Source organism: Varanus komodoensis, unplaced genomic scaffold (assembly GCF_004798865.1).
Source record: "Varanus komodoensis strain SLA01 unplaced genomic scaffold, ASM479886v1 scaffold22, whole genome shotgun sequence".
In the NCBI taxonomy this organism is placed as follows: Eukaryota; Metazoa; Chordata; class Lepidosauria; order Squamata; family Varanidae; genus Varanus; species Varanus komodoensis.
The window spans coordinates 15,369,971-15,383,521 of record NW_025335606.1 but is presented as its reverse complement, the minus strand read 5'-3'; the positions used below and the strand labels follow the sequence as shown (position 1 = coordinate 15,383,521).

The following is a 13,551-nucleotide window of genomic DNA, read 5'->3' as shown; positions in this document are numbered from 1 at the left end:
CTAGTATCACTAAAAAGGTTTGAGGAATTTGAGCGACAGTGAAGCTGAATTCAAGAAGTTATGTGTTTACCAAATGCAGTAAAATCCATGTCTTCCAAGTTGTCCAAAATATTTTCTACTGAAGCGCTGAATCTCTTGAATGTAGAAGAATCCATCATTTCTAATAAAGGTGGGGAATATAATACATCAAAACCGTGAGCACTTGGTGACAATTATCAGGTAATAACAAGGGCATTGAAACCAAAAATGGCTGTTACCTTCAGGTGTTAACTTTGGTTCATAAGCTTTCCTCTTCTTCTGTTTTTCTTTTTTCTTCATTTTTCTAGCCACTTAAACATATAAAATGAAATGTTTGCAACAAACCCTTTGTCTATAGCAACACTTTTTAGCCAAATAGTTCTCCCCTTCCCACAATACAAGTGATTTTTATGATTGCTTTTATTACAGGTGCAATGTTACCATGATGGTTATAAGCCATCGTAAGTTCATGGACATCCAACCCAAAATGGGAGGAAAAGCATTAGCAATCTTTACTTCCCTGTCTATCAGCCATGTAATTTTCAGGCTTTGAGGAGGAGGAGGGGCTGGAGAATCAATTCCTTACTCTAAGTTTGGAACACTGTCTCTGAACTTGGATTTAAGAACCCAAACTACCCTATGCACTTTAAACACTGTGCAGGGACAGTGTGATTCCTTCCTAAATTGATTTTAATCTTGGCTTTACTACAGTTAGCCAATCTGAACACCATTTTATTTGATGGATACCTGTGGCATGATCAAACAAAATCATGTTAAAATGGCATAGTTTTTAAGAATACAGTCAACCAACTGTTTTTTTAACACCTGTGTCACTAATATCACAATAAATATAATAAAGAAGTTATAATTACCCTCACTGAGGCTAGGAGGGGGGGAATAATCATCCATGTCAGTATCTTCTGGACTACGAATACGATATCGACTGCTACCAGAGCTCCTCCTCCCTTCATGATAATGGCTACTCCTTTTATGATCTCCAGAACCTCGTCTGTCATGCTCTTCATATTCCCAAGCTTTATCATCATCTCTGTCTTTTTTATGTCTTTTCCGAGAAGCTAGAAATTAACACTCTTATCAATGCTAAATCCAGTTTAATCTGCACATCTTCAAGTATGAGAAATTAAACTGACAGTCAAACTTCATACTAGGGACAACAGTATTCTTGAAAGACACACACCTAAAATATATGCACTAAATTCTACTGAAAGTTTTCAAATTAAGCACCACGTTCAATATATAAAGATACTCATATGTATTTTGGTTTCAGCTGCAACATGCTTGCTTAATCTTATTTTTTGACTTGAGTACTGTTGTGCTTTGCTTCCTCACTTCAATTTTGTTCAACTTAAACTTCTAGAAGAGGATTGAGGAGTTATTCTTATACATGGAGGGAAAAAAATTCACAGCTTGATCACAGTTTTTACTGTTTTCACTGCAGATGTTCTTGCTTTTGAAGAAGCTGCTTAACAAAAAAAATTAAAAGGCAATGACCCAGCTATACATGCAAATTTCAAACACATGCCATTCACTTCTTTGCAACCTTGCTCTAACACTTGCTCTGCCCAGAACTCTGCTACCTGTATTATTAGTCTTGATTACTGTAACCAACATATTTCCTCTTCTCTGTTACTGACACAGGCCCCACATCTCATGTTGTATTCAATTTATACTTTTAGTTCATACTTTTCAATATGTCATAGTTAAGGTTACAGTTGGGAAAAATTCTTTTGGAATCTGTCCCTCTATAGCATATGCAGACTTTTTCTTGTGCTCAGCCCAGTCCTGCAAGTGAGCCAAGCCGCAAGGAAGTCTGTGAAGACTTGTGCTGCACAACTGACATTTCCTGGCTGTTGCTACTGCCAGGTGCAGAAGAGGGGCATTGTAAGAGGGTACACCTGGCAACCAACCTTCTCCTTCTTCAGGCAGCAGGTGCAGAAGAAGGGCGCTGTGAACAAGTGTGCCAGGCACCATTTCCAGTGACCAATTTTTTCCCTGCCCACTGTTGTTTGTGCAGCACATGGGGCTTGATTCCTGCTGGAAATGATTTCCAGAAACTCAGTCAGACTCTGATCCACTGAGAATCGGACTGGAATCTAGGGAGCAAAGTCCAGGGAATATAACAGATTCCCACCCCCAAGCAGATTTGTTGCACATCCCTACTGGAGGCTTCTTTTTCTTTTCTTGTTAGGTTCCACAGTGATTTTGTTCTTCCTTTACACTCTTTTCCTTTTTCCTCTCTTTTCTTAAATGCAAATATATGTGCACAAGCAGTTCAAGAAGTGCACGTGTACTTTTACTTTCTAAATTTCTCAATTATTTTTCATTAATTGCCTGTAATTTCTGAATGGTATATTTTGCAACAAAAATAGTTTTCTTCCATCTTAAGAAATGAACATACATTATCTGCATCAATCTTACTCATTTTCCTCATACATACATACATACGTGTGTGTGTGTGTGTGTGTTTGAGAGAGAGAGAGAGAGAGAGAGAGAGAGAGAGAGAGAGAGAGAGAGAGAGAGAGAGAGAGAGAGAGAGAGATTGATTGATTTTGAGTAAGGCCCTGCTTATTTTAACAAACTAATGCTCCAGGTTATACATAATTAACCCACAATTTGCCAGGCAAAAGTGGGATGAGTTAGCATACTGCCTTTAGGGCACACCTCATTGCCGCTTCATTTTACAACCAAATGGCCCCAACCATAGGTTGCTCTCACAACATCTGAATCAAAGTGTTCCATGCTGTTTAGTGGTTAAACAACCTAAAACTTGTTCTTGTAAGAATTTAACCCCTAAATAATCCCACTGTAGCAGGTTTGGATGTCACAAAAGAACACTGAAATGACCACAGGTTATAAAATGAAAGTGGATATAAGGAGCACACTGGAGGCAGGGTGCTTGCTCTTGCTTATGCTTGACAAAGCACAGGTTAAGTAATTAACACACAATATGAATCTGTATGCAAATCAGCTCTTCATCTTAAGATATTAAAGGATTAGTCAGAACCCAAATGGGTGCACAACCATATTTCTCCACCCTCAGTTTTGCTCACCAGAAACTTACCAGAATGTAGCATTCTGTTACATTCTTCTTTTTTTGCTCAGGCTTTTCGCTTAAGGATTGAGGAGCATTGTAAGAAGCTATTCACTCTGAGAAATTTTTGAAAGGCTACCTTCTCTCATCTCCACTATGAGTTCCCAAGGTAAGTTTCGGTATTATTTAGTAAACCGGATACAAGTCACATAACTGGGTCTTTGTACTGTGTTGGACTCCAGAACTTCTGCTAGGTGATTTGGAAGAGGAATGTGATTTTCTACACATATCTTCCTAGAAGTTACTACAATAACTCAGCATACCTCAGAGCAACCTATTACAGAGCAGTGGTACTATAAATCTTTGATCATGCTTACATGGTGTTTATATGTTCATGATCATGTTTCATGGTGCTTATATATGTATTGGACAAAGGTAATAACTAGAAGAGAAAGGGAGGAAAAAATTAAGTCTGCCTCGACTCTCACTTGTTTTAAGGTCTTCAATTCATGAAAGAGCATGTGTGGCTTCTACCTTACTGAGCTATATCTTGACAGTGATTTTCTCTAGACACTGAACAACTATTATATATTTATATATTAGTTTTATACCTTGCACTTTTTAAAAAAGAACTCAAAGCCACTCACATCATTTGCCTCCTCCTGCTCACAATCTTATCCCCACAACAACCCCATGAGGTAGGTTGGACTGAGTCTGTGACTGGCCCAAAGTCACCCAGTTGGCTCCATGGCTGAGCGGGGACTAGAACCCAGATCGTCTGAGTCCCAGTCCTGCTCTCTTAGCCACTACACCACACTGGCTCCTAATATTCAATGAAGTTACTCAAAAAACACTATAACACAGAACGTGTATGCCTGTTTTTGTTTGGGCATTCCTCTAATCTGAACTGCTTGCACTGCTAACAGCGACCTTGGTGTCATCTGCATAAACTAATTTTTGCATGTCAGGCAAGACTAACCGGGAAGTCACCACAAACACATGATCAAAAAGAGTGTGTTAATGCTACAAAAGCGAGAAATCACCACTCTACTTACTTTCAAAAGCCTCTTCACTTTCATTGTCTTCATCAGAACTGATTTCAGCATATTTTGGTTTTTCATTTACGGTGCTACGCTTACGTTTGTTCATTTTCACTCGTTCACAAAGAGGCATGGTAGATTCAATTTCTGCTAGTAGTTCTGGAGGTAATTCCTTTAACACTGACTGATCTATGCTACCTATCAATGAAGAGTAAATTGTAAGTGAATATAAAGATAAACACAAATTATTAATATATGCAAGTTATTACTTATATTTATAATTATTCTGCTTTTTACCCTATTTTGCAAGGGAGCTGGGGGGAGGGGGAAGGATACACCAATGAGCATTGTCCATAAAAGCACTTTATGTTTACTCTAAAATATAAAAAATTTACTGAAATATACCAAGGATGTTCTTCATTCAAAAGAGCCCTACTTCAGTACTCTTCTAACAAGCACAGTACACATCATTTTCTAAGCAACCACACATTATTTGTTTCATACTGGCATATGCAAATAAGTTGTGTTTGTTAGCAGATGAGGACCACTTTGAAGTCATTTTTCTGTTCACATTCTCTGTTCATAGCAGAAAGAGCTATTTTTCTTGCACATCTATACATAAGCAAACAACAGTGGACAAACACTGTAAATATATAAAATTCATAAAAGGAGGAAACAAGAATATATTTCAATATATTCATGGTAGCCATTAAGGAACACCAGCCAGAGATGTCACCACACAAAAACAGCTACAGAAAATTCCTGCACTCTACCCTCCTCCATGGATACCCTCCTATCCATAGCGAAATGCAATTTAACACTGTGCAAACAAAGGGATTTTCCCGCAGATGAGAATCTCCAACTGTGCAAACTCCAAGCAGTTGAAGGATTATGCTTGTGTAACAAAACACCTCAGCAAGACAATACATTCTTATTTATCTAAAACAAGGGAAAAAGTTTTTACACAAGCTTTTCTCCCACTGTGACCACCTGATACATACTTTCTCTCTTAATTGCACAGCTATGAAAACACTGAATATATCTGTCATAAGATCTATTTGTATTTTCATATTTAAGGTTTATATTAATTAAAGATTGGAAGACATTTAAATAAACTGACTTTGCATTTACTATAGAATTATACTAATTTAAAAGACGAATTACTGTTGTTTCAAATCAATCTGTAAAAAGAGTAGTTTATTTTTTATAAATGCTTCCAAGATCAGGAAATAAAGTGAAATAATTCTAAAGATCATCCTTAAATGCAGGGTATCTAACAATTTCAACCTTAAATGCAAAGGTCAGACCATACAGTACTTATTCCTTTACAAAACAGATACTACAGTTCTTCAACTCAGCAGAAACTGAAATTATTAACATATTATCATTCTACATGCAATTATTTTGCACAAATCTACACAAAATATTGGTATGTTTTAATGTTTTTGATTAGAATAAAATTGCATAGTCATGTGCTGCGCATACCATGTCATGCACTTGAAAGGAAAGTTAATCATTGAGAAGCTATTACTAAGCTCACATAGTTGTAGTTTGACTACCAAGGTAAGAACAGAAATTCATTAAAAACTGAAGTGATTAATCTTGGTTTATATGACTAATCATCTGCTTTTCAGAGATATACAATTTTAAGAGCTCAGTTTCTAGATTGCCAGTATGTACATTTAACTGTAAGAGGTTTGTGTGAAGCCCATCTTCACCTATTCCACCAAGTGCTGTATGGCAAGTGTGAAAGAACCTTCTCAGTAATCACACTCTGGTTATGTATTACCCTCCTTAAGGAGGCCCATCAGGCACATACTTTACTGACTTTTTGGCACATAACAATGAACTTTTATTTCACAGTAGGTCTTAACTTGTTTTTAGCTGATTATTTTTAATTATCTACTGTTTGTTTTCTGGATGTGTTTTGATCTTATTTGGTGGTGTGAGTAACCCAAAGTACTTTGCTATGCAGTAGCATTTGAAACAAGCAAGCAAACATCCACATGCATGGCACTTGAAAGAGGAAAAATTGGTCTCTTCTCCAGCCAAGACTTAACTTGTTTAAAGCAAAATTAAGTGCCTGTTCTCTATGCTTGAGATAAAGATCAACATTACAATTGTTCAGGACTCTTCCAAATCTTGTCATCCTAAATACAGCACACATTATCTTTTGAAGACACTACCAAATCAATTCAGGTATCAAAATGTCATCTGGGGTGTGTTCATGATTTTTAAGGTAATCAATTAACATCTATTCATAAATACACTCTTTGTAGATACACATATATCTTAACAATTAAATAAGTGATATTAATAATACAGAATCAGGGAAATTAAATTCAACAGTTGATCTTCACAATGAAAAAGCACAGTGTTCTTTTTGGGTTAAAGGCATCATTGTTTCAATATGTGGCCACCTCATTTTTTATTCAACTAGCAGCAAATGCTTCCAGGAAGTAGGGATCATATTGTTCAACCCACCCACCAAGTAGCCTGATCCTTCAAGAGGGTGCTGCTGCATTCCATTCTCCTACCTCTACGAAGATGAGTGAGAAAATTCAGCAGCACCAGGGAAAGACTCAACAAAACCCTGGTATGAATGGTGGATTAGTAGTCATAACCAGCTTATTGTGCACTCTTCCACTATTGCAGCCTTGAAATAAGTTATCAAAAAAGGTGTAACTCCACAGTAATATTTGCCAGTCTGCCCATATCAGGAGTGAGAGGGATTAAGCAGCAAGTCAAGTGACATCAAAGTTGCTTAACAAACACTTAAATTTATTTAAAACATGTAGCTCACTGCTAGGATACATTCCGTTTGTTACATAAAATATTGTTCATTAATTAGGTCCTCTATGGATTACTTCAAGTATTCAACTAAGCAAAATATAATGAAATCCTCTTGCACATGTGCTGTTTACTAGTATGGCTTAAAAATACTCCTAGATGGGAACTGAACTTTCATGTAACTAATGCTCCCAGAGACTTTTTTGAACTTATATTTCTTGAACAGAAGTAGCATCACAATCCATGGTGAAAGATTTTGGAGAGGAAGTCAAAGGCAGCTTGTGCTATATTAGGGGCAACTATTGTTCAAGGGAGAAAATGTAATAGTGGATGAGTGCTAACTGTATGGGTAGATTAAAGCACTTCTAGCCCCAGCCAGTAGTGATACAAAACTTTTATAAAGACAGCACTAATTTAGTTTTAGCAGTAAATGTGGGTGCATCAAAGAAGGGACAATATCTCCTCCTTAGCAATGTTATCCTGTCACACTTAAGTGCTGAACTGAGACTTTGTGGTAATCTCTACCTTTTCAACACTCCTGCAAGTCTCCAGCTACTCCAGCAAGGGGAAACACTCATTTCCACCACTTTGGGGGCTCCTTTTCAGAGTAATTACTTTCCCCTTTTCAGCTGACAAGTCTGCAGTTGGAGGGTAACAACTGTGCACCATTAGCATATGGGCAGTTTTCATGTATGTCACCTATTCCACTTTGCTCTTTTTAATAGCTGAAACATACAAGGAAATCGGCACAAGCCTGCACATGAAACACCAATAAATGTGCTATTGTAAAAGAAGAGCAACAATTTTATAACCCAATTGTGCATTTGAGGTCTCCTCCCCTTTTTAAGCAAATGAAAATGAAATAATGATTGGATTACCAAGGGGAAGACAAGTTCCGCTATGAAGGACAATGAAACACTATCTCAAAGACAAAGGAAAGGGTAGGAGAGAACAAGCCACGGTGAGCTCAACTGTCTTTTGGTGCCCCATGGGTTTTTCTATGAATATTGCACACAGCACAGTTTATTCACAGAGTGAATTAGTATGTTGTGCAAACTTACACATTATCTTATAAAAGACACATCATAACATAAGTCTAGCATTTGTATCAAATACTAGCAAACTTCTCAAAAAGTAAAACCAATGGAACTACAAGCACTGCCAAGTTAACACTGCTGACACACGCCATATGTACAGAATGTGACCCTATAGGACATATAACAATTATTTTCAAAAAACTGGATATAGGCAAGTTATTGACAATGTACTTATAAATTTCACACTGTTGTAGCTAAGTTGGTTTCATTATGTCAAGCTTCAAGTCAGAGGCTATGTTGTCACGAAACAATGAGGCTGATTTGTGGAGGATCCTAGTTTACCTTTAATGAGTATGTGAGCTAGTGCATGCTGCTTGATTTTGGTGCTTTTTGCCAGTGATCTTACCAGGCAGAAAAAAGTGTTTTCTCTCAAGCAGGATTCCTGTTTTGTCACTTCCCTAAAAGCCAGCAAAGTTTTAAGTTGCTTAACATTCCTGGCTTGTTTGGAAACGACAAGCTAAAAGCTGTGTTTGTGCATGATGCTATGATGTTTCTTGCTGATTGGTTCCTGAGCACTCCCACTCAATGGTAGAGATGTGCAAAGAATCAGCTTGGGGATAGGAATCCACTAGATTCCATGAGCCCCGCTTTCACTGCTTTGCACAGGTCTGGAGTCCACATTCCTGATGAGCATTCCCAGTGTTCGCGGGGCACTTGCCAGAATTGAGGGCAATGAAGCAGGTTGGGAGACGGCTAGAGCGTAGGTGGAGGAAATCACGTGATGAATCTGACCGAACACACTTAAGAGCCCACTATCGGGCCTATGCTGTGGCGGTGAGGGCGGCGAAAAAGAGACACTTCTCCGCTTCCATTGCCTCCTCACAATGCCGTCCGGCGGAGCTCTTTCGAGTGGTGCAAGGCCTGGTTCACCCAGGGCCAAAGGAAGAGCTGATTCCACCCTCAAAGGCCCGCTGTGACGACTTTGCCGAGCATTTTAGGGAGAAAATCGCTCAGATTCGTCACGAGCTGGATTCCACTATTGATTCAGAGGTTTTAAGGGAGACACCAACGCTACCGTCTGGTCCAGAATTATTGGATGAATTTCAGTTATTGCGGCCCGATGATGTGGACAAGGTGCTTGGACGAGTACGTCCTACCACTTGCCTTCTGGACCCTTGCCCGTCTTGGTTAATAAAGGATTCCAAGCACGGGATTGGAACCTGGATCTTGGAAGTGGTTAACGCTTCTCTGAGGGAGGGTCGGGTGCCTGCTCCTTTAAAGGAGGCGGTAGTCCGACCGGTCCTGAAGAAGGCGTCACTGGATCCAGGGATGGCCGCTAACTATAGACCAGTAGCCAACATCCCGTTTCTGGGCAAGGTGTTAGAGCGAGTGGTGGCGGGACAACTCCAAGCACTCTTGGATGAAACTGATTATCTGGACCCATTTCAGTCCGGCTTCAGACCCGGGTACGGTACTGAATCTGCCTTGGTCGCCCTGTACGATGACCTGTGCAGGGAGAAGGACAGGGGGAGTGCGTCCCTGTTGGTTCTCCTGGACCTCTCAGCGGCTTTCGATACCATCGACCATGGTATCCTTCTGGATAGGCTGGCGGGATTGGGGGTCGGAGGCACCGCTTTGCGGTGGTTCCGCTCCTATCTCAACGACCGATTCCAGAAGGTGGTGTTGGGGGACTATGGCTCTGCGCCATGGCAGCTTTGCCATGGGGTACCGCAGGGTTCCATTTTGTCCCCTTTACTGTTCAATATCTACATGAAACCGCTGGGAGAGGTCATCAGGAGGTGTGGGCTGCGGACCCATCAGTATGCTGATGATACCCAGCTCTACCTCTCGTTTTCCACCAATCCAGGTGAGGCAGTGGCTGTACTGAACCGGTGCCTGGCCGAGGTAATGGGCTGGATGAGGGCCAATAAACTGAAGCTCAATCCAGACAAGACGGAGGTCCTGTTGGTTGGCGGTTCGGGCTTCGGAGAAGGTGACCTGAACCTTGTCCTGAATGGGGTTGCACTCCCTCCTAGGGACAAGGTCCGCAGCTTGGGAGTGCTCCTCGACCCGGAGCTTTCACTTGAAGCTCAGGTGACAACAGCGGCGAGGAGCGCTTTCCTCCAGCTTCGGCTGATTCATCAGCTGCGCCCCTACCTGGAGTACGACTGCCTTGCAACAGTGACTCATGCGCTGGTGACTTCCCGTCTTGACTTCTGTAACGCGCTCTACGTGGGGCTACCCTTGAAGACGGTCCGGATACTTCAATTGGTTCAGAATAGAGCTGCCAGGCTGCTGACGGGGACTGGACGTTATGTTCACATGACACCAGTTCTCCGTCAGCTTCACTGGCTCCCCATTGAAGTCCGGGCCCAATTCAAGGTGTTGGTAATGACCTATAAAGCCCTAAACGGCTTGGGTCCTGGTTACCTGAAGGAGCGCTTACATCCATATTTGCCCAGTCGCCCCCTGAGATCGGCGGGAGAGGCCCTTCTCCGGGAGCCCTCCGTGAGAGAAATTAGGAGGGTGGCTACTCGGAGAAGGGCTTTCTCAGCGGTGGCGCCTAAGTTATGGAATGCGCTCCCCAGAGAGGTCCGCCTGGCGCCGTCGTTATTTGTTTTTCGGCGCCAGGCTAAGACCTTTTTATTTAAGCAACATTTTAAATGCTAAATACAATTGAATTTTATCTGGCCAGGGCGGCTTATTTTATAATGTGAGTTTTAATTAAGATTATTTTATATGGATTTTAACTTGTTTTATCTATGTTGTAAGCCGCCCCGAGGCTTCGGCGAATGGGGCGGCATAAAAATGTTTTAATAAATAAATAAAATAAAATTGAGTCCCACGCCATCAACACTGTGGGCAGCAGAAGGCAGAGGAGAAGCTGGTCACTGCAAATGGCACCTGACACGCACAATCACAGTGCTGCTTTTTCATGCCACTGCCCCTGGCAGTTAAGAGGCAGGGAAGAAGGTTGATTGCTACAAATGGAGACATGGATGAGTGCTCACAGTGACCTTCTTCCCTGCCTGCTGTAGCAGCAATGCAGGAAAGTGACGCTTGAGCACATATACCACATATTTGTGCTGTAAGCTGTCCAGAGACGCAAGTAATTGGACGGCATACAAATTTTATTGTTCTAATTTTTATATATTAATACCAGACACACGCACACACACACACATATATAAAATACCAGGCACCATTCACAATGACCAACCTTCTTCCCTGCCCACTACCACCAGCAATAGCAGGTTGCAAGGGGTCTGCAAGCATTCAGGAACTTCCTCTCAGTTCAATTTGCTTTACAGGATTAGGCCAAGCATGAGAGGAAGTCCACAGATCCTGGAGGGACAGATTTCAAAAGGGTTCATCCCAACCCTATTCAATGGTGGAAGAAGCTAAGCAGTATTTGATAGTATGCATTCGTGCACTTAGTCATGCATTACAAGAAAGGATTACAAGAATTCTAGTTGATTGTTTTGTGTGAATATGACCATACAGTTTTACCATTTTAGTAATCTGAAAAACACAGCAAACTAACAAGATGAAAGCTGGGAGCCCTGAGAATTAAAAGGCCAATTCATCATATAAAAAAATAGATTTTTTTTTGTAATAAAAATGAACTGCTTCTCTAGGATTCAAAATCAAAATATAGCATTTTACTATCTATTGTATATTACATTTTAATAAGCTGAACAAGTACAGTACAATGCTAATAAGTTTACAAACTTTCCAAATGAAGGTTCTAAAATAAACAAAACAGACTTTCCTATTTACATATTTACAGTCAAACATTCCAGGACACTAAAGATAATGGATAAAAACTTGTGAATCTTACCTTTGTTTGATTTGGATGACTTGTTCTTGTTAGATCTAAAACAAGAGCTCCTAGATTTGTCTTCTCTATCTTTAATAAATTTTTGTACATCATCCAAAGAAAGCTTCTGTAGAACAACAACTGGTTTAGCTCCTTTATTTAGATCCTCCACTAGCCCAATCTTCTCAACTTTGTTCTTCGGTTCACCCTTAATTTCCGATTTCCTTGCTTCATGCATGACATTTCCATCTTTATCACGTTTGATTTTTGGAATGATAAAGTGTTTCAAAGCCCCAGATCTTCCCCCCAACAAATAACTGGGAAAATCAGCTTTACTGTCGGTGTGTGCTTTATTACTATCCATTTTGCTCTTATTACCATCTGTCCTTCTTTCATCTTTACTGTTGTGTGATTTAAAACCTGGCCTATCCTGTCTTAATTTACCAATATCAGTTTTACCTTCTTGTTTAATACGAGGGCTATCAGGTCTTGATCTTTGATCTCCAGAAGATAACCTATCCCGGGATTCACCAGACTCATGCCGGTGTTTTCTTTCTAGTTTTTCAGCTTTTGAGTTATCTGATTTAATGTTATGTTTAGAGTCATGCTCGCCCTTACTTGAAGATCTCAAATACTCAGGTCTTCTGAGCTTTGATGAATCTCCTCTATATCTCTCTGATTCACCTTTGTCCTCAGATTTTTGTTTAAGGTTATCATGATCACGTCTTATAGAGTCAGAAACTGAGCGTCCATCAGGCCTCTGTTTTAATGCATCAGGCCTTTCTGATTTTAGCCTGGAAGGATCAGTTTTCATGTCCATTTTGTATTTAGACATATCAGGCTTCTTTTCTGATGAGGATTTACCAGAATCCCGCCGGTTTTCATGCCTGTGTTTGGGGGTCTCTGGTCTGCCTTCATTCTTCTGCTTTGGGGTTTCTGGTCTGCCTTCATTTTTCTGTTTTGGAGTATCTGGTCTCACTTCATTTTTCTGCTTTGGAGTCTCAGGTCTTTGCCTTATTTCCTGCTTGCCATTATTTTGCTTGCCCTCATTTTGCTTCACATCCACCTGCCTACTCTCATGTTTGCTTTCATGTTTAATTTCCATCTGTTTGCTTTCATTGTGTTTAGTTTCTATCCTTTTACTCTCATTTTGTTGCATTTCTGTTTGTTTGTTCTCATTGTATTGTATTTCCACCTTTACAGTTTCAGAATCTGACTTTTTCCTAGGGGTTTCTGGATGGTTTTCAGATTTAAGTTTAAGTACTCCAATAACATCCTCTTGAGGAACAAAAACAGAAACATCATTACACTGCTTTATCTCTTCAGGCTTTTTGATGATGTCCAAGTCCTGAGTAACAGTTGCCTGAGAGTCTGCCCGTCCTGCTTGCTGTAGATCAATACTAACCATCAAGGCTGGCCTTGACCCATTTCCCGCAGAACCTGTCTCCTGAGAAGCTGGTTTATTTCCTCCAGTAGCACCTCCAGCCTCCTGTGGATAGGAATCTTGTTTTCGTTTCTTTAAAGGCTTATCTGCAGATTAAATAAAAAATAAGTTAACAGTGTTCATCATATTAATGAACATATAAAAATACATGAAAACATATGTATTTTAGTATGTTCATATATTACAATCCAAATCTGTACTGCTGTTTGGATAAAGTACAAAAATTAATCAACGCCATATGGAATGTACTACATTCTGTGCAAATTACAAATTCGCAAAATAATGGGCAAGAACTCAGTTTCCAACATGCATTATTTGAGGAATAAATATACTAAATTGTTCTTTTAGAC

The 13,551-nt window shown here is 40.1% G+C and overlaps 1 protein-coding gene across 4 annotated transcripts in view; it reads right to left on the bottom strand.

Annotated features, from left to right (window-relative positions):
* Positions 1-13,551, bottom strand: part of NIPBL (NIPBL cohesin loading factor) — a 193,773-nt gene that overhangs the window by 61,453 nt on the left and 118,769 nt on the right. For all 4 annotated transcript variants that reach the window (XM_044431126.1, XM_044431128.1, XM_044431127.1 and 1 more), the window contains 5 exons: positions 11,779-13,287; positions 4,126-4,308; positions 891-1,094; positions 258-329; positions 71-160 (listed from right to left, as the gene is read on the bottom strand). In XM_044431126.1, coding sequence (XP_044287061.1) covers positions 71-160; positions 258-329; positions 891-1,094; positions 4,126-4,308; positions 11,779-13,287 — 2,058 coding nt within the window. The remainder of the gene's footprint in view (positions 1-70; positions 161-257; positions 330-890; positions 1,095-4,125; positions 4,309-11,778; positions 13,288-13,551) is intronic.